The 25,991-nt window shown below is 36.3% G+C and overlaps 1 protein-coding gene across 3 annotated transcripts in view; it reads left to right on the top strand.

Annotated features, from left to right (window-relative positions):
- UBE2E3 (ubiquitin conjugating enzyme E2 E3) overlaps positions 1-25,991 on the top strand; it is a 92,144-nt gene that overhangs the window by 953 nt on the left and 65,200 nt on the right. Inside the window, exons 1-3 of one of the 3 annotated variants that reach the window (XM_049615415.1) lie at positions 28-269; positions 903-1,121; positions 2,934-2,984. In XM_049615415.1, coding sequence (XP_049471372.1) covers positions 928-1,121; positions 2,934-2,984 — 245 coding nt within the window. In that variant the 5' untranslated portion in view covers positions 28-269; positions 903-927. Of the gene's footprint in view, positions 1-27; positions 270-383; positions 459-902; positions 1,122-2,933; positions 2,985-25,991 lie in introns of those variants that run through there. The other 2 variants (XM_049615417.1, XM_049615416.1) reach the window with 2 other exon arrangements.

Genomic DNA, 25,991 nt, shown 5'->3' with positions numbered 1-25,991 from the left:
GCCGGGCTGCTCGCATCACTTGGCGCCCGGCGCGGCGAGCGCTGCCCGCGGCCCCCGCGCGGCCCTCCCCACAAAGGGCCGCGGAGCTGCGTGGCCGCCGCCGCCGGCCGCGGCTCGCCTCCGCGGGCGCGGAAATTTGTTGCACTTCTTGGGGCTTTGTTTGTTTGTTTTGCCTCTGATTTTTTTTTTTCGTTATTTTGGACAAAATGTCGGTGCGTGATGTAAAAATTGAGCGAGGAACCTTGATGGCATTGGGAGCTTTGCAGAAGGTGCAGTTTGGATTCTGCTTTTCCCAGGGTGGCAGCTCGGTCTTGGCCGGATGAATCTTCGCTGCTGGCCGTGGAAACGGCTAGAGCAGCTTGTTAGTTGATTTTTAAATTCCTAAGTGTTGTATTTAAAGGCTTACGTGCACAGAGAAGGAATCGCCACCTTAAATAAGCATATGGGCGATTAACAGGGTATGTTTTCCTCTCGGAAAGGGAATTTGGTAGCTTTGACCAATGTCAGTGTGTAAATATTTAGACGTTATTAGTGACTTTTTAACATTTTTCAGCGAGATCTGTTATTTACAGTGTGTCATATGTTATTAATGCTCGTTGCCTAAGTTCCCTGGCAAATCTGCTTCATAAGCCTTCTGAGAAAGTAGACAATTGATAGATTGTCCAAGGGATGGAAAAAAATGTGAGTGGGTTTTCTAACTTGAGTTCGGTAAATCCTTGAACGCTGGCGTTGTGAGACACATCACCTCCCCTGTAACCTTGCTGTGTGATGAGATAAGTGTGAGCACTTTGAAGTGTTTATATTAAAATGGCAATTTTAGGTGAATATTGAGAGAAGAAAATGCTCCTGGTCTATTTCTTGGACTTAACATTTCCCTTCTCTCCTCCTTTTCTCTTTAAAAGTTTTCCAAGAAATAACTTCACCAAGATGTCCAGTGATAGGCAAAGGTCCGATGATGAGAGCCCCAGCACCAGCAGTGGTAGTTCAGATGCGGACCAGCGAGACCCAGCCGCTCCAGAGCCTGAAGAACAAGAAGAAAGAAAACCTTCTGCCACCCAGCAGAAGAAAAACACCAAACTCTCTAGCAAAACCACTGCTAAGTTATCCACTAGTGCTAAAAGGTAATGTGTAAAAGGATTAAGCACATTATCAGGTTGTCTTCCAAATGGTTGGACACTTTTGTTGGTTTTACATCAGTAGCAGCAGTTCAAAAATACTTACTTCGTGATCACTTTTATTTGCACTCAAATGAGTTGTCATTCTTTAGGTGGCATATAAGCCACCTCCCTAGAATTGTAATTGTACTTTTCAGCAAACTTACTCTCTACTTTGGTAACTTCAGTAAAGAAGTGTCCTTGAGTAGAGATTGGACCAGCGTTTTGACAGATTGTTTGAGGAGTTGGCAAGGAAAATTTGGTGAGCCCAAATTAGCTGGTACATTGAGGATGTTCCTTTTTATGAGTCATACTCTTCTTCATTGAAATTGACACTTCTAGAGATCAGCAGCGCCTCTCTTCATGAAACTTAATGATTAGAAATAATTATGGTTGCTAGAAAATTTGTAAATTCAAGGCCTTAACAACATTTGAGAGCAGATTTAAAATTGTGCTCCCAATTTGCTTTCAGTTTTACAAATGTGACTAAGTCATTGCATCCCAGGTTATTACTTTTTGTAGTTAACTTATGGTTATGCCTCTATATTATTGTGAGTGTAAATAAAACTGAAACATAGCCATTTACAATTTTGGGTGGCAGTTGGCTATTGAAAACTTTCATTGTGCTGGTGACTCTTCACTCTAAAACTTGTGGATATGCTTGACATGTTATTACTCAACAGCAGAAGAAACATTTTGTTGGGTATATTTGAAAGGTCATTTGTTTCCTGTTGGTTTATATTATCTTTGATGACAAAAAAAAGATTATGTCAATGGGACTCCATTGGTAGCAATAGGGAGGGGAATATCCATGCATTCTATTAGTTATACGTCATAAATGTTTGTAGCATTAGCCAGTATTGACGTTTTGTTGATTTTTATTGATCACAACGAAAGGAAAAAGAAGTATAAAACCTGTTCAAATATTGAGTTCTCTAAGTGATTTAGAAGAACTCTTATTTTTCTGTGGGTTTTCACCTCTGCTATATCAATAATCAAGTATTAATAACTTGAGAATATTTTATTAAATAATAGCAGTCTTTTAAATAATTTAGAATCCTCAATTTGCTGTAATCCTGTTGAGGGACATATAATACACATCTTAAGTTTTGAAAGCATTTTACATTTGAATAAAATCAGAGAACTGTTTTCCCCCTCCTCTTAACTCCAGGCTATATATCTTATTATTTCTTTTCCCCCAAATGTATTCAGTTTTAGTGCTGTACTTAAGATTAGGGAAAACAGAATTGGTTAAGTAAGGTCAGAGTCCTTTAGAAGTTTTTCACTGGTCAAGATGTTTGTAAATTTTAAACTTTTTTTTGACACAAAATATTGTCAAAACTGTTACTGTGCTCATGTAATAGCTTGCTAATTCTTACCTCTGTAAAAGTGACTTAAAGTCATTGTCAAAAATTCTAGTGCTTTCCCTCCTCCCTTCTTGTCTCATTTGCATATAAGCTTGAAAAGAGAATTTCTTTGGTAAAAAGTGTTTTAAAATAGATTTTATAGCCTTTATTGAGTACTAGTAGAGGACTATTTCTAAGATCTGGTGTGAATGTCATACTTATTTACAGTAGCAAGTGAGAAAAAAAGCTGCAAAGTTTCTGTTAAGGGATTTGGGTTATGCCTCTGAGAACAAAGAGGAAGCAGCCATGTTAGCATTACTGAAGGCAAAGCGAGCCTTGCATTTAACTGCATGGTGGTAGAGGGCAGTGTAATTCCCCGGTTATTCTGTAGACTATCTCAAATCCTTTTTGTCTGTTCTCATTTCACTAACAGAATTCAGAAGGAGCTAGCTGAAATAACTCTCGATCCTCCTCCTAACTGCAGGTAAGAAACAAATTTTGTTTTGATTTCAAAATGTGCAAAAATAACAAGAGATTAATGTATCGGCTTGGGATATGTGTGCTGCAGAAGAAGCTACGTTTGCTTCTTCTCAGCTTTGCAAGTGCATGAAACAAAAATTGTCTAAGGTGAATTAAACAAGTTTGGGGGAAAATACTCTTTAGCATGTATCATACATTTGGAATTTATGAATATACTGATTTTGTGCTTCTTACTGAGATTAGTGTGAATGGTGCTGATTTTGTTCTGTTGTAACATTGCTGTAGAGTGTTTATTCAGAACTATATTGCAGAAACTTCGAAAATTTTGCTAAGCTTTAAAGTTACTGCTTGTGTGCAATCTGAACTGACCTTCCAAATTTAGAAATTGCTGAATGTGGTGTTACAAAATGTAAATGCAGTAAACAAGGGTATAGTTTCTGTTTGATTTATTCAGTAATGTGCCTTAAGGACAAATTTTATGTGCTAAGCTAATGCTTCTAGTTATTTTCTGGAGAATGCATTGTTGGAATTATTTACATTTTAACCGAATGTCTTAATTACTTGGGAAAATTCTTGGTAATTTTGGTCCTTGAAATACATGTGTGAAAAGCAGTATATGAATTGGAATTTGTAGGAAGAACTCATTTCAGTGAAACTCCTGTAGGATAATTTAAGATTGTCAGTTGGCATATGGTGCATTAAAAGTGACTGGTTGATAATTTTTTTCGTTAAACGTTTTTTCAGTTTGTCTTACCTAGTGCTTTGTTTTTCACCAGTGACTATATGGCTTCCAAAATATATCAGAGTTAGAAAGGACAGTTGTGTAGATAATTTGCATAGAGATATGTGCTCCAGGGTGAGAGTGGCAGCTAGAAATCAGGCAGTGTTATGGTCTGATATGAAAATGTTTTCTTGTCTTACCTATATTTTTGTTACAAGTTGTGTTCACTTGAGATGATCTGACCTATCCCCGAAGTCTACTTGAGATATAATTTGGTATAATTCAGTTGCCTCTTGTGTGTATTAACCAGATCCTTAGGTAAGATGATCTTCTGATTTATTCAGTGAATTAACAGTTTTGCTCATATTTGTAATCAGCTATGTCAGCTCAAAAGGTAAACATGAATGTAAACTAATTTTAAACAGGTAGTGGTACGTCAGATCTCAAAGTATTAAGAGCTGTGCTGTCCAGTAATGCAGCCACTAGCCACTTGTGGCTAGTGACCGCTTTAATTGTTGTCCAACATGAGATGTGCTGTAAGTGTAAAACACACATCGAATTTTGGAAAACTTTGTATGAAGAAGAGAATGTAAAATATCTTACTGGGTTTTAAAAGTATCTGTTACGTGCTTAAATGATAATATGTTGGATATGGTAAGTGTTATGGAATGTTTTAAAATTTTACTTTTTAACCATTTTAATGTGGTTAGAAAATTTAAAATTATGTATGTGGCATGCATTATATTTCTATGGAACAGTGCTGCTTTAGAGAATAAATAAATCCTTCCACCTTTCTCAGTGGTTTGTCAAATCTGTAGCCATTTAGCGAGGTCAAGTTAAATTTGCTCTCTGAAGAATTACTTAACTTGCAGAGGGTGTTCTAATATTTCTCATTATAAAAGATACAAAGATCTATCAATTCAGAACTCTTAAATGTTTTAAAATTGCATGTAATGTCAAACATTTTTAAAGGTTTCACAAACTAGCATTCGTGCCTAAGTCTAGAGAACCCAGTAGAGAATGTGTTGAATGCCCTTGGAGCAGTAGTGTAATGTTGCAGTTGCTGAAGAAGTATGCTTTACATGTTTAACTTAACCCGGGAATGGTTCCACAAGGTCACTGAGGATTATTTTAGAGGAAGTAGAATGTTTCTAGGAGGCAGAAAGTTTAACTCGTTTATTTTTCTCTCTATATACCATATGTTGTTTCCATGAAATGCTTCACCTTTAGTGATCAGTGAAATAGCGAACAAACGTGTGGGCTTGCAAACAATAACCTGGAATACATCATCTACACTTTCCCTTGTCACAACTTGGGATGGTTGTAAAGTATGCAAATTATATATTTCAGTTCTCTAGTTCTTTAATATATGAGTTTATTTGTGGCTGTGTGACTAAAGAGAAAGCAAACAGAAAATGATGAGTCGTAACTGGGAACTGGCAGAAGTTGTGTCTTGCTAGTTTGGGGACGTTCTTATTCAGGTGGCCGATGTGCAAAATAGATCCTTTTGTGTCTTTTATTTTAAGTGTCTTCAGCTTTTTGGGGGGTGGAATATGATCTAGTCCTGTCCTTGAGCAGGAATTTGGAATATTGAGTGTTTAGTGGAGGCATTTCAGGATTTTGACAGCTAAGTCTGAATTTGTATTGTATTTGTATCTTCACGTCTGATATGTGACAGATTGTGGTGTTCTTGTACTTCACAGGTGCATGGGTGAGAATTTTAGCTTTATAGTGATTGTACAGGTTAAATTTATTAATTTCTGTTATAGTTAAAAGTGGGATTCTATATTAAATTCTAAAATGTGTGAATTCATATTGCCTGAAATCTATGAAACCTAATACTTTTCTGACTTTGATGTTGGACTTTCATGTGTAGTTAATTAATCAGAATTCCATTATGGTTTCGAAAATAATTTTTACAAGCTTGTCAGTATTTGACGGATTTAATTTTTCCTCAGGGAAGAAATGTAAAGTATATTTGTGTACATTCAGGAAAAAGTTGATTGAAATACAAGAAAACTCAGCAAAACCAAAATTACTCCAATGAGACTAAGATTTCTCTTAGATCCCTTCCTCCCTTCCTGTGTTTTATTTATAAAATATTTTTTTTGTTATGTTATATATTCCCTTAGTATATAGCTGTGTCTAACATGTGTACACCATAGGTGATCTTAGGATAGACTTAACTGTTGAATTAAGTGTGTGGCTTTAAACATATTTGAATATATTTCGATAGTAACGATATTTCTTTTCCTAATGGTATAAAAGTTTGATAAAATGTTATTTCTAATGATTTGATGGCATTTCGGTTTTTAGGTGTTGGAGTGCCTTAGGCCAGAGCATTCAAAACATAGGGATATAATATTTATATAGTGGCTTTAGTTTATATTGTTTGCATACTATATTCTAGATTATGGTATACATAGTTGATACGTCAGTGAGAACGGAGGGAGGTTGTGTTTGGGCATTTTCCTGTTTTTGGAGAAAGTGATTAACTAGAATTGTTGAGTAGTGTGCTCTTAAGACGTTTATGTTCCATCTGTTTCCCAGGGAGTGCCCTTGTCTGATCACAGTAACCCCTTTTACAAGTGGCAGAAGTTTAGGAAGTTGCTGGATTTTTAACTCCACCTCTAATTCTTTCCATTTATGAGAAAGCACAAATGTATGCTCTTAAAATATCTTTAATATGTTCAGATTGAATCTGTGTTAAAGGTAGATATCAGGGCCATTTGTAATAGTTTTTAGATGTGGGAAAAGCCTTATTTGGAGGGAGGTGTAATAGTAGCAAGTATTTATTATAATGTGTTCACTTGCAAAACCTGAAAAGTACTATAGTACTTGTAATTTTGCTAACATCCTTCTTTTAAAAACAAAATTAATAAAAGAAGCAGTTAAGTTCTAAACCAGAAGTTGGCAACCCCTGATTTACTCCTGTGCCTTACATTGTCTAATGGTGGGTGAACTCTACCTCCTTTTGAGGGTTACCACCACTTGCCACCATTTTCTAGGGTAGCTTAGAACTTTGCCACCCATAGGGTGAATCTTCTGATCAGCAGTGTCTGCATCACAGGTAAGATTGTCAGAAATGCAGAATCTTGCCTCCCCCACTGCAGAAGTACTGAGTCAAAAACTGAATTTCAGCAGGATTCCCAGGGGAATTGTTTGTATATTAAGGTTTCTAAAGCATTGGTTTGGGTCCGGTCCCTGCTCTGCCTCTTATTAGCTGTGTTATCTTAGATCAGTTAGGATGTATTTCTGTCTTTCAGTTTTCTTTTTTTCTTTAAAAAATTTTTTTTAACATTTATTCATTAATGAGAGACAGCACAAGCAGGGTAAGGGCAGAGAGAGAGGAAGACACAGAATTGAAGCAGGCTCCAGGCTCTGAGCTGTCAGCACAGAGCCCAATGCGGGACTCGAATTCAAAAGCTGTGGTGAGATCATGACCTGAGCCGAAGTCGGCCGCTTAACGACTGTGAGCTGCGCAGGCGCCCCTCTCTTTCAGTTTTCTTAAATGTAAAACGGAGATTAAAATAATCCCCCCTCCCATAGGTTTATTGTGAGGATTAAATGTTAATATGTTTTAAAGTTTGGTAATGGTGTAAATTGGGTCAGTAAAGTGGCCACAGAATGATTAAAGGGAAAGAGGCAGTTTAGCCACATGCCCTCATTCTTGGCTAGCATTCTTTCCAGTGCATCAACATCCTACTATAGGAGTAATTTTATTTTAATCAATTTAACAGCTATTTATTTGAGAACACAAAAGCAAAATTTTATATGTATATAACTAAAAGGAGTTCCTTGGAACTTAAGTAAAAAAGAAAACCTAAGAATACTGGGCAAAGATGAGGAAATAGTGTATCCCATTTAAAGGAATATGCATAAAGTTAATGATAATTCATAGAGAATGCTCTGTCTCTGTAGTAAATTGTAATGAAAAATTTTAAAATAAGGATGTTAGTTATTTTTTCTCTTTTAAATATTGTTATTAAAATTTACAGTTGAAGTGAGAATGAAATTATATCAATATTTGGAAAATTAGATTCTGAATTGATGTAGTTTACCAGTTACCTAAGCAGCAATTTTTTTTCCTTGTCTGTGGCTTTGGAAGCTTTTTGTAATTGGTATATGAAGGCAGGTAATAATAAAAATAACACGTGATATCTATAGCTTAGTTGTTTGCTTACACACCACTTGATTTTAAAGCCCCCACATATAGATAGCTTTTTTTCTTGTTTACTTATACATTTGATTTTTGTTATTGTTGATTTTAGTGTGTGCTAGGTAAAGATTCCCTATTTTATAAAACAAAGTTGTATCCCGTTTATCCAGTTAATTCCTGTTATTTTCAACTCTTCAAAAACAATTCTAGAACTCCTTTTTTTTTTTTTTTTTTTATAAAAGTTAAATCTTATTTGGAAGCTTGATTTCTAAAACAGATAAATACACAGCTACTCTGAAGGTGTTTTCCTTACCACCCCACTGGGGTCATTATTATCCACCCCACTGTGGATATTATTTATTAGTTAAGTTTCTCAAAAATCATGAGGATTTTTTGGAGACTTGGGCATTACTGATAATTTTAAGTGATGTTTTATGTTTCTTGAAGCTCATACTAACCAGCATAGCTGAAATACTATAGTATGTTAATGCTATATACTGTGATTATTTGCTTGTCTACCTTCTGTAAGAGTAAGTGTTCCTTTGAAAGGAGGATGGTCTTACACGTTTCTGTAACTCTTGCTTTACACAGTGTTTTGCATGTGAAGATTTGTTAAATTAATAGATAATCGAAATCTGTCAGACTAACAGGAATAGAACTTTCAGGCAAAATAGTGACTTTGGAGAAAATCAATTAAAAATCCCACATACTCTTTACTTTTTTTCATAGTTAGAATTTTTAATATCATTCAAAGGCATTTAGCTACTGCTTCTATTATAAAAGGAAATTGATAATCATAGTAAGCCTAATTTTTTCTCTCTTATATGCCAGTGCAGCAGGTAGACCCAGTGCTGTTGTGACTAAAAACTTTTTCCAAAAGAATGACGTGATTGAAAACACTATTCTTCCCCCAAAAGGTCACATTTTTATTAGGGACATATAATGTTCAAAGCAGATAATATAGTTAGAAAGTAGGTGAAAACAGTGTGGACGTTTACTGCCAATTGTTGTCTCTTTCTATAGCTAACCAATTGGTATCTCATTCCCTCCTTGAAAGAGTTGCTGTAACAACAGATGGATATGTTTAGCTATGGGAAAATCAGCAACTCTTTCTTGTTTAGAGTGCAGGGGCATTCAGATTGAGAATGGGGAGTTTGATCCTGCCATTCTCATCGTCCCTACAAAACTGAGATTAAAAACATACGATAAAACCACTTAACAGATCTAGAGAAATAGGATTTTTTTTTTCTTCTTTTGACAGGGAAGTGTATTTAGCATTTTATTAGAATCTGGAAGAAGAAACCTTTTTTAAGTTTTTTTTTTTTTATTATTTATTCATTTTTAAGAGACAGAGAAAGACAGAGCGTGAGTGGGGGAAGGACAGAGAGAGAGGGAGACAGAATCTGAAGCAGGCTCCAGGCTCTGAGCTGTCAGCCCAGAGCCACACACGGGACTTGAACTTGTGAACCTTGAGATCATAACCTGAGCTGAAGTCGAATGCTTAACTGACTGAGCCACCCAGGCACCTCTAGAAGAAGAAACTCTTTAAACTTCAAATCTTTCTTCTGCTTCTGGATCCATGATTCTCAATTAGGGGTAAATTTTGCCTCCCTACTCCTCCCTGCCAGTCCTCTGCCCCCCTCCAAAAAAAAAGCCTAAAGAAGAGTTGGCAGTGCCTGGAGACTTTTGCTTTCACAACTGGGGGAAGAGGGAGTTGCTACTGATACTTTGTGAGTAGAGGTCACAGATGCTGCTAAATGTCCTACAGTGTGTAGAACAACCCCTCTACAGCAAAGAATCATCTGGACTAAAAGTCAGTAGTGCTCAGGTTGAGCAATCCTGCTGTAGACATTTATTCTGATACCTTGCCTCCTGAGTTGTTGCATAGTTTGCTTTTTACCATTTTCTTGTCTTATTAATAATGACTGCTTAGTACATTGTCCTGCACCTTCCTTAGAGCTGATGGCTCTACCTCTGCTCCTCCTGTACTGTGGTTTACATTTATTGTATATTTTTTGACATGTGTGTGTTTTTTATGTGAAACCACAGGAATGGCTACCTTGAACACCTGCTAAATTATGGTCTGTTGAGGCCAGAAATGCTTTCGGCGGTATTTTTATTTCTTTTCTGTCTTCTACCAGTTAATTATACCCCTGCATGATCTAGCTTTAGGCTGTTGTATCTGTGTTCTACCAGAAATATTGAAGTACAATGCATCAAGGAGAAACACCTTTGGAAAATCATCAAAATACAGTTTTACATTGAATTACAAACAGGTTAGAAAGCCATGCTCTTGATTTGGTTTTTATTTTCATCATTAAGACAGTACAGAGAATATTCACTTCTATTGTTGTTCTAAGTCCACATTCTTTTATTTCCAACCCTTGGGGCCAGATGTGTTTCAGAGTACAGAAAATTTTAGATTTTAGAAAGGGAATATGATGATGTGTTTGCTGTATCTTATGTAACATCCCCAGTGGGATCTTCAAACACATCATATTTCTACACCAAAAATGTATGAATATTTATACTAAATGGGATAAGTAGAAACTACAAATAGTTTCAGGTTAGTTCATGTTTGGTGTTGCTGCTAAATTATTTTTCTCCAAACTTATTTTAAAAGTCTTTGATTTTTAGGGCTTTGGGATTTCAGAATTGTGGGCAAGCTTGTGTGGTCCTATGCTACCTCTATTACAATGACTATTGACTACAGCCAGTTACAGTGAAAAAGTGTTTTAAAGTTGGTCTGCTTTTCCTTACCTGTTTCCTAATAGTTGTTTTTAGTTTTTCACTTTTTATTTTTGGATAATTGCTTTTTGTTGTTTATGTTGTATAACTTGTATGCTTAACTAGAAAAAAATTTAGACTCTTGATTTTTAGAATTCTTTCCCCTTAAGGTGAAACTGTAAATATCAGTTCTTTTTAAGTTGTTTGTGTATGTTGGATTCCTTTTCCAGTTTATTATTAAATATTATCTTTTAATCCTTTCCTTTTTTCTAAATATATAAAATTATACTGAAAACAAGATGTCCTTTAATATTAAACAGAGAACTTGCCTTTTTTATGTATGCATTTTGTCCTGCAGCATTTGAGTATAATTGGACTATAAGAGGATATATTAAATTTTGCTTTGTTCACGAACCTAGGCGGCTTATAACCGTAAACATATAAAGGTTTATTTCTCTTGCTCATATGAAGTCCACTGTAGGTTCAGGAGCTCTCCTGGGTAGCTCTTCCATGTGTGGACTCCTGATTTGTGCTACTTGCATCTTGTGGCTCTGTCATTTGAAACATGTGTCCGGGCAAAGAGCTAGAGGGTCATGTGCCAGCTTTTAAGTGCTCTGGTCTGGAAGGAAGACATGAATTAATCACATGGCCTCAACTAACTGCAAGGGGGCTGGAAAATGTGGGGGGAGCATATGGATATTCAATGAGAAATCAATTTTTCTGCCACAAAGGATGTATACTTCCAAGAATAGATGGCTTTCATTCTCACTTCAAAAGAGGAGATAATTGGGCATCCAGCCTGACACTGTCCTGGATTCCATAGCATAGTGCCTACTAATACAGTAACTTGTTCAATTCCCAAAAGAAGCCTATAAAGAATCATTCTTGTTAAGATTTCAAAACTGAATCTTAGAATGGTTGAGAAAATTGCTACATGTCACATATGTAGTGCATATATATAATAGATGCAGGGCAAAAATCTGGGTTTACTTTTTGATATAAAAGTAAGCACTTTTGCTTTTGTACAGTGCTGCTTGAGAAATGTGGTAAAAACATTCGAGTTGATTGTGGGTCTGTAGGTGCATGCTTAGTTGAAGTGTGTCCCATTTATTCATAGTTTCTTGAAGGATCCAAGAATGCACTTCATGTAGGGTTTAGAACCTGGCAAATAAGGTTCAGATGATGAGTTGGAGAAGAAAAGAATTTCCTTGGGGAGCCTGAGTGGCTCAGTTGGTTAAGCATCTGACTCTTGATTTCTGCTCAGGTCATGATCCCGTGGTTCATGATATTGAGCCTGGCATCGGGCTCTTCTCTGACAACATGGAGCCAGAACCTGGCTTGGGATTCTCTCTCCTCCCTTCCCTGCTTACATGTTCACTCTCTCTCAAAATAAACAAACATTAAAAAAAAAAAGTTTCCTTCTTTGGCTTTGGGGTACTAGACTCTTCTTACCCTTTTTTTTTTTTTTTTTTTTATTTTTTTTTTTGAATCATTTAAGCAGTTTCTTTTCAGGGAGCATTCCCCCAGTTGTCATCTCTCCTGCCCTATTCTCTTCCCCTGTAAGAAAGAAGGTCAGGGACTGAGTATGATCATAACGGAAAATGCAAATCTTTGTTCTCTACCATGTAGTTCTTTGTGTATGGCTTTCCTGTGAGCAAAGGAATATCTTCAAATCTACCTCTCCTTTTTTCTCTAGGGTATTGTGAAGCAGTCCATGTTTATGAATTGCTTTGAAGTTGGAAAAATATCCCTCTGCAGATAAGAATTTCTGGCTTTATGGAGAAAAGTCTGAATCATATAGGATTTTAGGAGAATTTTAATACTGATTTCTCAGCAGCATGTGCACTTACTATTTTTTAATACTGGCACTAGATCTCACTTTTTAACAACTTTGGCTTCATATTAGATTCCTCTTAATTTTGTCTTTTTATAGTTCATTTAATCACTGTTTTTCCTAAATTTGTGAATTTATACAGAAATTTTTCCCAGATAGTATGGGGATTTGCTTTTCCCTTATGAGTCTTTTTAGAAAAGGAGCCGGTCCAATTAGTAAAATAAAATAGACCTGATGTTCTCAGGGTGCCTTGCTAGGTTTATATAGTTCATTTTAGATTAATGAAACTAATGAGTTTCATGTATCATTCTGTGTCTTGCATTTTGTCTAAAGGCAGTATTAAAGTTAAATTCTGAAGTTTTGACATATTTCTCTCTGTTGACACTTCATTGGTTTTATATATATGGATAAACAGCATAACCTTATTTATAACACCTGTTTTGGATGTGGTGGTCATAGGATATGATTAACCTAAAAAATAATAGCAGTAAGGCAAAATTTCTAGGATCATTACATTTAAAAAAGTTTCAGTCCCCTCTTGATCCTCGGTGTATATAGTAATTATTTTAATTTAATGGTTATTTGCAACAAACAAAACTGAAGGGAATTGCAGTATTTCCGTGTTCATTGTCTGTGGTTTAGCCTGCCTGCTTTGGAGGCATTTGGACCAGTTATAGCATTCCAAAGTTTCTTCGCTGCTTCACTGTCCCAGAGCAAATACACTTTGTCATTCTGTTTAACTTCTAGCTTGTCTGGGGAAAAATAAAGACATCTCTTGTCTGAAATTGCTTTTGGGAGTATAGCTCCACATGTTTTGGTCTGAATGAAAGGCCTAGGGAAACATGAATTTTGTTACCTTTTTATTTTATTTTCCTTTACTTATAAATCATCATGATGATCCTCCCTTTACATCCATGCCTCTCACTTTTTATAAACAACATACATTCCCTTTCTGAGAGTGGTTATTTGTAGTTCGTTTTGCCATTTACAATCTTATAGGTCCTTTACAAATGGATCATTTTTTCACATTAAATTTTAGTAGGTCAAGAATCCATTTATTCAGGGTCCCCAAGAGAATCGATCTTGGAAGATTGTGGCTACATATTTTTTACGGCTTCCTATTGCTTTCTGTAGTCTTCTCAATTTAAACAGTAGCAACAACAAAATATAGAGGGCACCATAAGGCCTTGGCTTTATGGTTTTATTTTTGTTACACACTTGTTTCTAAGGGTATTGGTAATATTTGTTGGATTTGTGATATATATGCTCGTAGTAAATTTACCTGCTATCACAGTGAGGAAAAATCTGGCATTTGATGGGTTTGAACATGAACTTAGATGCATGTGTTCCATGTGGAATTGAGTGACAGTTTTAATTAGTATACCTTTACATTTTCTTTATTTTATTTACACCAGTGTCTGTTTACAATTTTAAAAGATATTTCTATCTTCCTAGATGCTTATTATCCCAGTATCCGTTAGAGGACTATGCCAAGCATTCATTTTCTTATTTTTTAAACCCTAGAATAAACATATTTCAAATGATTGCTTTCCCTTCCTGCAGAGGTTTCTTAGTTTTTTGTGTTTTTTTTGTTGTTTTTTAATTAACTTTTCATTATGGACAATTTTAAGCACATAAGAAAGTAAACACCCTGGTATGATGAATCCCGATGTAGCTAGCCTTCACCCAGTTTTCAGTAGTTCCCAACCCTTGGCCAGTCTTGTTTCATCTATAATCCCATTCATTTTACCCTCCCATATTACATTGAAGCAAATCTCAGACATCATTTCATATGCATTTTTAAAAGACAAGTATTGCACTGTGCATTTTTGAAAGATAGGGACTCTTTTCACTTAATTCTCATTCTCTTATTTTTGCAATTTAATGAAAGAACTGGGTGGGGTTTCTGAGAGTCTGGATTTTACTTACTGAATTTGTATGGTGTAGTTTAAAGCTTTCTTTGGGTTCAGTATTTGCTCTAACTTCAGGTCTTGAGTTAGGTTAAGAGGCTTGATCCAATTCAAGTTTGATCTTTCTTTCTTTCTTTCTTTCTTTCTTTCTTTCTTTATTTTTTTGACACAGTTGCCTCATAAGTGTGCTTTTCTGTCAGGAGATTTGTAAGATCTGATTTTCTTGTTGTGATGTTAGCAGCCATTGGAATAAATCTCTGAAGAGAAACTTACCACATTATTTCTTTGTTTACCCAATGGGGTAAGTTACCTAGTGAACGTAGAGTAAATGCTTAATTTTTTCCCTTGTTTACGTTTACTGGTTTATTTTTAGTGTTTTTTTCAAAATAATAGTTGGTGTCCCTAGTATCCTTTTCAGAATCATTGTGAACTCATTATTTATTGTGTTCCAGATCATTGCAATACTTCTGTATATTGCCATTACAATCCTTATACACTGTCTTAATTTTAAGTAAACTTAAGCTTAAATTGCTGTGCCTTAGGAAACTTTGGGTGTATAAAAATTGCATGGACATATTTGGTGGTAAAAAATAATGCAAATAGATTCAACTTAACCATTGCCCTAGATATTATTTCAAAAGCGGAATGCAGGGGCGCCTGGGTGGCTCATTCAGTTAAGCATCCACTTCGGCTCAGGTCATGATCTCGAGGTCCATGAGTTTGAGTCCCGCGTCTGGCTCTGTGCTGACAGCTCAGAGCCTGGAGCCTGTTTCGGATTCTGTGTCTCCCACTCTCTGACCCTCCCCCGTTCATGGTCTGTCTCTCTCTGTCTCAAAAATAAATCAACGTTAAAAAAAATTAAAAAAAAACAACAAAAAAACGGAATGCGTATTTTAGCTATAGTTAAACATGGTGACATTCTCTTAGCCACACTTTATCATTTGTTAATGGGTAATTAGTAAGTCTTAACGTTAGAATGACTGAAATACCCTTATTAGAACAACAGGTCTGTTTTTAAGTTCTGAATTAAAATAAATCAAGCTGGAATGCAAGGACCTTTATTAGAATCAAATTAGTTTATCACAAGAAATGAATTTAAAAATCAACCCTGTTGTAATCTAAAATATGCAGGATAAGCAGCCTTCCTTGTCTACTCACAGTGTTTCTCCTCAGGGACCCCCTTGGCATTTTGGGCTGGATTGTGCTTTTCCTTGGAAGACATTGAGCATCCTTGGATTCTGCTGACTAAATGCTAGTGGAGCCCCTTCTAGGGTTATGGCCACCAGAAACCACCTTCTCCCGTTTCCAAATGTCTTAAGGAGGGGAGAAGGGGTTAATCACTTCTAGTTACAAATTACTGGTCTAGGAGCACCTGGGTGGCTCAGTCCGGAATTGTCTTCTATGTAAAAAATAGTAGAAGTTTTCTTCCTCTACCCTTTTTCTTTTCACAGCTCCCCGGAACTCTGAACTCTCATACTAAATTTGAACTTTGTGCCTGAGTTTAACATATGTATTAACACACTCTCTTGCAAATACATATTTGTCTCTTTGAATATTCTTTTGGTGTTTTTATTGTTCAGTGAATTTTATTTTATTTACAGGAAAACCTGCTTACCTGATGGGATTTTTTCTGCTAGCCTATTGCCTCAAACTGAATGTTTCAGTTTCTTTTATTTCTAATCTCTTTCTATTAATCTTTCCTGTTTTTCAGAGATTATCTAAAAGCCTGTTTAATTCTGTCATCTTTTCTCTGTATTACCTACTCTCTGGCCTCTCATTCATCTTTATTGAGCCGTGTATACAGCCACTTTTACACTTTCTGTTTTGTGTTTCTTTCATCGTTTTGTAATCTGGCTTTTCCTCTTCTGTTTTATTTCAGAAATGTCCTCTGGTAATCTTAGCTGTCAGTGTTTTCTTCATAAGACTTATTTGTAATTTCTTTGTTGTTGTTTTCAGTACACACGTTGCTATGTCTCTTTACTTTTCAACTTCTTTTCTGTTGTTTCTGAAATCTTTCTTCTCCTAATTACTCTTTTTTAAGTGTGTAGTATTTCCACCTACATGTGGTATTATTCTTTTTTCACGAGTGTATCTTTTTAATCTCTTCTTATCTCCCCTGGGTACTCATGCCACATTGTGTCAGAGGGCCTTTTGATTACAGAATTTCCTCAGAAATCTCCGGGATTGTCCATCAACCTTTTCTGCATTTGGCTCCTCACTTTATTTTTATCTTCTGTTTTGTATAAAAGCCCTGTGCTCTAGTGACAGTGGGTCTGTTTCCCACCTTCTGGGCATGACATGGGTTTTCTAGGCTCTTCAATCTTTATTTATCTTCTCTCATCCCCTCGATTGGCTTTCATCCTCCGAGCAGTAGTGATCCTTGAAGGCCCATTTCAAGTCCTGCATTTTGTGAAGCCTCTCTTTTAAGAGGCCTACATATTATTATTTATTCTCTGCTACTTCCTACCTGTTGTCATTTGCCCTTTCTTTCCAACTGGGCACCAGACCTGAGTATGGGTCTCAGGTTTCTGTGTATTTTCATCTCTTAGTGTAATATTCTTGCATTACATCTTAGAATAATTTTAATGAACTTGTTGGTTGAAAGTGGTTCTGAAACTAGCCAAATTCTCAAAGTTTGGAACACTATGGGAACCCTGTTTTGACCATACATCCTGGCTTATATCTGTTTTCTTGGTGAACTATTAATAGCATTTCTTTTCACTTTCAGTAATGCCCCAAGTCAGTATGCTAAATTATTGGGTCATGCTATACTTGGGCAAGGGCATTGTTCTGGTTTGGCTTGGTGAAGAAAGATTCTTGTCATCAATTATTCAGAGCAGAGACTTTGATTTAGTAGTTCCAAGGGTGGCCTGAAAATGTGCATTTTAAGAATGTGCACATTTTAAATGTGCATTTCTTAATTAATTTTAATGGCTAGCTATTTTCTTAAGATCCCCTATACTTCAAATGCCGGTGTCATAATACCAAAGTATTGGCAAAAGTGTATGTAGAGGAGTCTGCTATAAACATTAAGACTCTGTGTGTGTGTGTGTGTGTGTGTGTGTGTGTGTGTAACTAATGACTTGAGGACGTGAAATTTTAGTGCAAACAGCTGAAAGCAGAAGTAAATCAGAACTTAGTAAGATGCAACTTTGGAAGAAGATGACTGAGCTAATAACTCCAGAGATATCTCTAAATCTCACTCATATGGTTCTGTTTAAAAAACAAGAAAATAAAATACTTCAACAGCAGTATCTTCAGGTAATTAACAGAAGATGAGTCATTTGAAAACATGAATTAGTTTATTTGTAAAGTGACTTTAAAAAATTCTTTATACTTTTGTTAAATACTTTATAGATTTATGGATAAGATGTTTTAAAGTCGTAGACATTTTCTTATCTTTTATTCTAGAGCATAGGAAAACATGAAAAACTACCTTAAGCCAGTTTTGAGGCAGGTATAATCTAAATCCTCAAGCACGACCCAACACTACCAAAATGACCATTGTCCAATTTCATCTAAGACCAACAGTGAAGACAAGTAGAATTCATTTATTAGGCTATACTCCTCAAACAAAGGGAGCTTGTTACAAGACTGTGCAGAGTGGTGGCTTCCAGTCCTGTGACATATTACTACAATAGGCTGCAGAAGAAAAATTATTGAACATTTTGAAATTTAGAATACAAAATAAAAGCATTTGGTATATTTTACCCGTTCATCAGTTATGGACATTTGGGTCGTTTCCACCATTTGGCTACTGTGAATGGTGCTGCCGCGAACATTTGTCTACAAACATTTGTTTGAATACCTGTTTTCAGTTCTTTGGGTATATTTCTAGGAGTGGAATTGCCATGTAAGCCTCTGTTTAAGTTTTTGAGAAACTGCCAAACTGCTGTAGCATTTTAGTTTCCCACCAACAGTGTAGAAGGGTTCCAATATCTTTACATTCTGTCAGACACCTCTTCTGGTTTTTTGACTATATGCATCCTAGTGGTTGTGAAGTGGGATCTCATTGCGGTTTGGATTTTGTTTCCCTGATGACTTGTGGTACTGTGCATTATTTGGTATATTCTAACTGACTCCCAGTTTAAACATTGAAGTAGAAAGGTATTCTCCCTTAAAATAATAAATTATGCTTCCTTCCCTTTAGCAAAAAGCCAATTTCTGCTTATTGAAAATACTTGTGAACAGTTCTTTTAATTTGAGGGGAGTAAAGCCAAGGATGCCCCCATTATAGTTTTGTAATAACTGACTATAATGTAAAGTTTGAAAAAGAACAGGTATAAATACTGAGAAGGCGGAGACAGGTAGAACCTCTACCCACTCCCCACGCAAAATGTCCTTTATATTGTAGAACTTTTTTTTTTTTTTTGAGAGAGAGAGACAGACAGACAGACGGAGAGTGTGAGCGGAGGAGGGGCAGAGAGTGAGAAAGACCAGAGAATCCCAAGCAGGGTCCGCAAGGCCAGCCCAGCATGTAGAGCCGGTACAGAGCCCGATCCAGGGCTCCAACTGACTGCCTCCCAGGCGCCCTTGTCCTTTTTAGTATATCCAGGAACTCCAAGTGACTTAGACAGATATAAGTTCAAGTCCCAGCTCCACAATGTAACTGAGATTTTGAGCAAGTTATTTAATAGAAATTAAATAAAGAATTAAGAGAACTCTTGTCAATGTGGGTAATAATCCTATTTCATCTGTTTTTTAGTATTAGATATTACGTACCTGGTGTATGTTGCATGTAATGGTAAATGGCAGTTGTTACATGGAAAAGTAAACCAGCATGTTTATGAAAGGACTTTGAAAAATGAGATATTTAGAGTCAATTATGTACAAAGATTTTTTTTTTTAATTTTTTTTTTTTTTAATGTTTGTTTATTTTTGACACAAGGACAGAGCATGAGCAGGGGAGGGGCAGAGAGAGAGGGAGACACAGAATCAGAAGCAGGCTCCAGGCTCTGAGCTGTCAGCACAGAGCCCGACATGGGGCTCAAACTCATGAACCTTGAGATCATGACCCAAGCTGAAGTCGGATGCTCGACTGACTGAGCCACCCAGGCGCCCCAGTTATGTACAAAGATTTAAAAAATATTTCTAGTCCACACGTAGCAACGATGAGTGGGACCAAATTAAAAAAAATGACACACTCTAGTCATTGACTTCTGTGGTAAGACTAAGATTTTTGTGTTCTGTAACCATCTTTTACATTTTTTATTGTCAGCATTTAATACAGTTCCTGGCGTTATGTATCTTTTAAAGTTCTGTTGAATAGAAGTTCAGATTGAGACTTAGTGTATTAAACAAATACCTTTAAAAATACTCTGTTAAAGTAACTTTCCAAAACATGGAGTTAAGATTACTTATTAAGTGAAATTGGAATAAGCAAATAATGTTTTAAAAAATTGTTAATCACAACTTTTCAATATAATATATGCTCCAGGTGGATGAAAATCTTAAGTATATTGTAAAAAGTCAAACTGTTGGAAAACTTTGGAAACCGGGCATATATATTGTTGGTTGTTCCAGAACATCCGCATTATGCAACTCCAGGGGGTGTCATTTATACTGTATTCTGTTCAACACACCACAGCACAGAGTCTAAGTCATACCCTTGGAGTTGTGCAGTGTGGTGGCCATGATTAGACCCCAAAGGTTAACTTTAGTTTTGAATCCATAAGCAAAATTAAGGACATGATTGAAATTCTAATACGTAAAGTAAGAGTTCTTGTGCTGTGAAAAAGAACAAAACTTTAAACACACAGGAAAAATACTTGCATCAGCATTGTAAAGAATATGTATTATAAGGAGCTCATGTCTATGATAAAGATACCATTCGTAACGATCAGGTGAAAGATAGGAATTCACAGAAGCTCTAAAAGAGGCAAAAACTGGAAGCGACATTGGAGGGGTTGCACTACTTGGACTACTTCAAAAACCTATTGAAAGCTGTGAAGCAGCTATTCAGAAAAATATTTACGCGTGATGTTACAGGAAGTTTAGGGGACCACCGAGTTCTTTCTAAGCTCTGGAGTTTTATAAACAAATTATTACATTTGATGTCAATTAGTACAAAGAAACAAAGTAAAAGATGACACTTTTCCAAGAAAGATATGTGGGAGAGAATTAACTGTATAGCCTCCAGAAAATTGAGAGCTTGCATGTTGAAAGTAGAATTTAAAGAGCTTCTTAAATAGCTGGGGAAAAGAAAAATAAAATTATATTTTGCTTTGAGTCCTGGAAGTCCACCTGCCAGCTCTGAATGTGTAAGGGAACAAGAAGTAGAAATATAATAAAAAAGAGGATTTGGAGAAGGGGTGGGTTGAAAGAGCACCTCAAACACAATGGAAAGAATAGGCAGAAAAGTAGAAAAAAAAGTAGAGATCATGCCTGAAGGATCTTGATATGTAAGGGCCATGAGAAGTCTTTGCAGGGTATTGAAAGAGGAGTTGAGATTTAGAAGTAATGGATTAGCCTGCAGCTTGAGTTGTGATAAAACAGACTTGGGTAACTAATTGACAAATAGATGATTAGCGGGCGGGGGGGATGATCTGGATGCACTTCAACTTCAAATCTGTTAATATATTTTCAAATGGGGATGAGGAGATTTGACAGTTTTATTTTTGTAATCTTCCAGTAAGATGATGCTCTCCTCGCTGTGAGATACTTAGTTACTAAAGAATAAAACTGTGATGTTTGTCCATGTCTCTATGTTTTAATATTGGAAGTTTACAAGGAAGTTGTTTGTACTTTTCTAGCTGCTGCACATGGAGATTCCAGGGTTTAAATATCATAACAGGCAATACAGTAGAAACCCAGTTGGCATTAGCTGGAAGTATATGTGGCCTTCCACACCTAGCTGGTAGATGGAATTTTAGGAATTGGGTTGACTTAATGGTTGGGTTCTCTAACTACCTCTTGGAATGGATGTTTCCATGAATTTCTTTTAATGAAAATGTGTATCAGTTGTTGGCTACATGATAAAAACCACTAGTACATTAGTAACAGCATAATGTTTTCTGATCTGTTTTCAAGAGTAATCTATATCATATTAATTAACATTTATTTCATATCGTTTGCTGCTGTTAGGAAGGCATCCTGAGAGGTTGTATGAAAATGTGTGGAACAGGGGCAGGAAACATAGATTATGTAAAGTGGCACGTACATTTCTTTGTGTTAAAAACGAGTTTAGAGACAACTACAAATGAAGAAAATTTTCTGTTAAGTTTAGGTGCCATGACTTAAAACAGTGCTGTCTAATAAAAACATAATATAAGCCACGTATATAATTTTTTTTTATTTTCTAGTAACCATATTAAAAATTAAGAAATATGTGAAGTTAATTTTAATATATTTTCATTAACTCGTATATCCAAAATTATTATTTCAGCATATAACCAAGATAAAATTATTAAGGAACTATTTTAACTTTTTTTGGTACAATATCTTTGAAATCTGGTGTACATTTTACACGTGGTGTATTTCAGTTTACACTAGTCACTCTGGAAGTGCTTCCTAACAGCCACAGGTAACTAGTGGCTACTGTATCGGATAGCCTGTATTTAGAATTGTTTGTCCTGTGTCCATCCACATATTATGGATAAACTTGTCTTTTACTCCCTTTTACCTCTTGTTACTGTACATAGATTTCAAGAACTGGGGCACACCCCTGTTTATAAAAGGAAGATTAATAACCCTTTTTGGCTGCAGGTAGATGTGAAAGGTCCAAAAGTTCAGCAGTCAGTACAGAATTGCAAGCTGTTTTCCAGAGGATTTTGTTTTGAAACCCAAATCTCTCTGCCCATGATTCTTCATTATTGGTATCTTATGGTAGTATATGCATGATTGAATGGGAGTCTCTCTGTTCTTTTTTCATTGGCTTCATTGGTTTTCTAAGCTGAAATGTCATTTGTTATGAGTATGACTTTTTTATATTAAGACCTTCTAAGCAAACATGAGCCAACATATTTATAAATGTTTGATCTTGTTGTAGATAATCTTGCCTTTAGCAGTACTCATGTTTCAGACAACCTTTAAAGAACAGATGTGATGTTCTCTGGACATTTATAGAAGTACTTTGTAAATAACTTTAATTCTAATTATTTATGTCTTTCTAAGAACTTCTAGGAGGGATGACATTGTCTCAGGATTTAAAGTTGACTTAATCTCATTATAGTTGGACTTTATTTGATATAAACTATAAATAAGATAGCATTAGTTCCATTTTTTGGTTGTGATTTTTATTCACTACTCTAATGCCATAAGGCAGTTGTTGTTTTTGAACACTAAATTTTAATGTTAAAAAACTTTCTAAAACAAAATTTATTTGTTTGCACATAGTGCATGATAAAACCAGACTGTATTTTCCAAGACTTCTGGTCTTCTACATTTTTATTGCCATTTACTTTTTACATGAATTATGACAAGTGTCACCTAGTTGCAGGTGTGCATGCCCATTTGAAACAATAGCTATTACTTACTATGTTAGGTACTTTGTTAGGTAATTTACAGGTATTATTTTCACTTCTCTCAGGGAGATATTATTACCATCTTTTTAGAAATCAGAATAGGGGCGCCTGGGTGGCTCAGTCGGTTAAGCGTCAGACTTCGGCTCAGGTCATGATCTCACGGTTCGTGAGTTCTAGCCCCACTTTGGGCTCTGTGCTCAGCTTGGAGCCTGGATGGAGCCTGCTTTGGATTCTGTGTCTCCCTCTCTCTCTGCCTCTCCCCTGCTCGTGCTCTCTCTCTTTCTTTCTCAAAAATAAAAAAACATTAAAAAAAATAAGAATAAATCTTTGAGATTTATTAATCTCAAATCTTATGCAGCTTGTCTAAAGACATACTAATTAATGATGGCAACAAGATTCAAACTCAAGTGTGTCTGATCCCAGAGGTCATGCTGTTCATCACACTGCCTTAGATGTTCTGATGGCATCAGGTGTGTGTGGGTAGGGGTGAAAGAGTAAGGATAATTGGTTTAGACGGTACTCTGTGACAAGGAATACTTGTCATTTTATGTTTGTGTTGAATGCACATACTTAGGGCTTGTTTCTTTTTAAAGAGGTGAAGGCATTATAGTCTGTTGTGAAAAAAAGTAATATATATTATGTAGTAAGTGACAACCACCGCCTTTGCTTCTTGGCCTTTTGCCAACTGTAGCTTTGAAGGCTAGTGTTTGTATGTTACACCTTAAGGTAGTCTATATCTTACTGTATAGAAAATGTTTTGAAAGAATTTTAAATAAAACCCAAAGGCTTATATTTGCATATACTTGCATATTGGCAGCCTGTAAGCCAAACTCAGCACTGTGTGTTTGTGTGTGTTATTTTTAAAGATTGACTTTGAATGCCTGTATCAGACTCATTTGGTTGCAGCAGTAGAAAACTCAAACCAAACTGGCTTAAGAAAAACCTGTTTGTAGGTATAACTGAATAATGGCACAACTGAATAAGTTGTTTCCCATTACTGAAAAGTTCAAGATAGAATTGGCCTTTAAGCATGTCCCCGACATCTGACTTACCTCTTCCATTTGGTTGACTCCATTATGAGACAGATTTTCTTGTTGGAGTCACAAGGTAACTGCTGGTATCACCCAGTTACATCCTTCAGGCTCATATGCAGTGTGAAATAGTGTGAGTCCTGGCTCCAGTGTTTTCATCACAACTCTAATTGCATCTCATTAACACTAATTGGATTCATCATTGAATCAGTCACAATGGGGTGAGTGGAGTGGAGTGAAATGTTATGTACATATGGTTCATGCCTAGGTGACTGCTCTGGCCCCAAGACTCTGTCACATTAACTCCACCTGTATAACTCCATATATAGGTTATGAGAAGGGCTGCAAGTGTGGAATGGGTTACAAGTCAAGTGAATAGAGCTGAGTAGCAAATGCAATATGCATCTCTTTTGGGGTGGCAGGCATTTTCTGTTTCACTGTAGTCCTCACTTTTCCCAGTACGCTGGCTTACTTAACTAATTTACATTACTTGCTTGGCACTTTAGAGCATTTGAATTTGATTCCCCTGATTTATAGCTTCCTGGTATAAGAACTATTGAAGAACTTGTTGTGGTTATATAAATGTCTATTTCTCTCAATTTAACAGATTTATTTTTATAGTTTCAATCTGTGGATATCTGTGTCTTAGATGTTCTTATAAATATATTTGAGTTGTGGAGCAGCAAAGATGCTTATAGGCAATACCTCTGAGATTTTGGGGATTTGGTTCCAGACTATTGTAATAAAGTAAATATCACAATAAAGTGAGTCAAATGAATTTCTTGGTTTCCCAGTGTGTATAAAAGTTCTGTTTGCACTATTCTGCAATCTCTTAAGTGTACAATAGCACTGTATTAAAAATGTCATACCTTAATTTAAAAATACTTTATGGCTTATGAACGCTGATCATCATCTAAACTTTCAGAGAGTCCTAATTTTTTTGCTGGTGGAGGGTCTTGCCTCCATGTTCATGGTTACTGACTGATCAGGATGGTGGTTGATGAGGGTAGGGGTAGCCATGGTAGTTTCTTTTTTTTTCTTCTTTCTTTCTTTTTTAGAGACAGCATGTGTGCAGGGGTGGGGCAGAGGGAGAAGGAGAGAGAGAATCTCAAGCAGGCTCCACACCCAGGGTGGAGCCCGACTTGGGGCTTCATGAACCGTGAGATCATGACCTGAGCCAAAATCAGGAGTTGGATGCTTAACCGACTAAGCTACCCAGGTGCCCCCATTGTAGTTTCTTAAAATAAGACAACAGTGAAGTTTGCTGCATTGATCGACTCTTTCACAAGTGATTTTTGTGTGATATGTGATGCTGTTTGATTTGATAGCATTGTACCACAGTAGAACCTCTTTCAAAGTTGGAGTCCATCTTCTCAAACCCAGCATCTACTTTATCAACTAAGTTCATGTAATATTCTAAATCCTTTGCTGTCATTTCAGCAGTCTTCACATCATCTTCACCAGGAATAGATTCCATCTTAAGAAACCACTCTCTTTGCTCATCCATAGGAAGCAGCATTTTATCCATTAAAGTTTTATCATGAGATTGCAGCAATTCAGTCACATCTTCGGGCTCCACTTCTTCTTTTGCTGTTTTTAGCACATCTGCAGTTACTTCCTTCAATGAAATCTTGAAACCCTTCAGAGTCATCCATGAGGGTTGGAATCAACTTCCAAACTCCTGCTAATGTTGATATTTTGACCTCTTCCCATGAATCACAAATGTTCTTGATGACCTCTACAATGGTCAGCCCTCTCCAGGAGGTTTCCAAGTTACTTTGACCATATCTATCAGAGGAATCACTATTTATGGCAGCTATAGCATTCCAAAATGTATTTCTTAAATAGTAAGACCTGGAAGTTGAAATGACTCCTTGACCCATGGGCTGCAGAGTGGATATTGTGTTAGCAGGCATGAAAACAATATTAATCTCATTGTACATATCCATCAGAACTCTGGAGTGACTACATGTATTGTCAGTGAGCAGAAGTATTTTGAAAGGAATCTTTTTTGGGGCGCCTGGGTGGCTCAGTCGGTTAAGCGGCCGACTTCGGCTCGGGTCATGATCTCGCGGTCCGTGAGTTCGAGCCCTGCGTCAGGCTCTGTGCTGACAGCTCAGAGCCTGGAGCCTGTTTCAGATTCTGTGTCTCCCTCACTCTGACCCTC

This window comes from Panthera uncia, assembly GCF_023721935.1.
Source record: "Panthera uncia isolate 11264 chromosome C1 unlocalized genomic scaffold, Puncia_PCG_1.0 HiC_scaffold_3, whole genome shotgun sequence".
Taxonomy (NCBI): Eukaryota; Metazoa; Chordata; class Mammalia; order Carnivora; family Felidae; genus Panthera; species Panthera uncia.
Note: the sequence above shows the minus strand (reverse complement) of the source record. Positions and strands in the feature narration are given on the sequence as shown.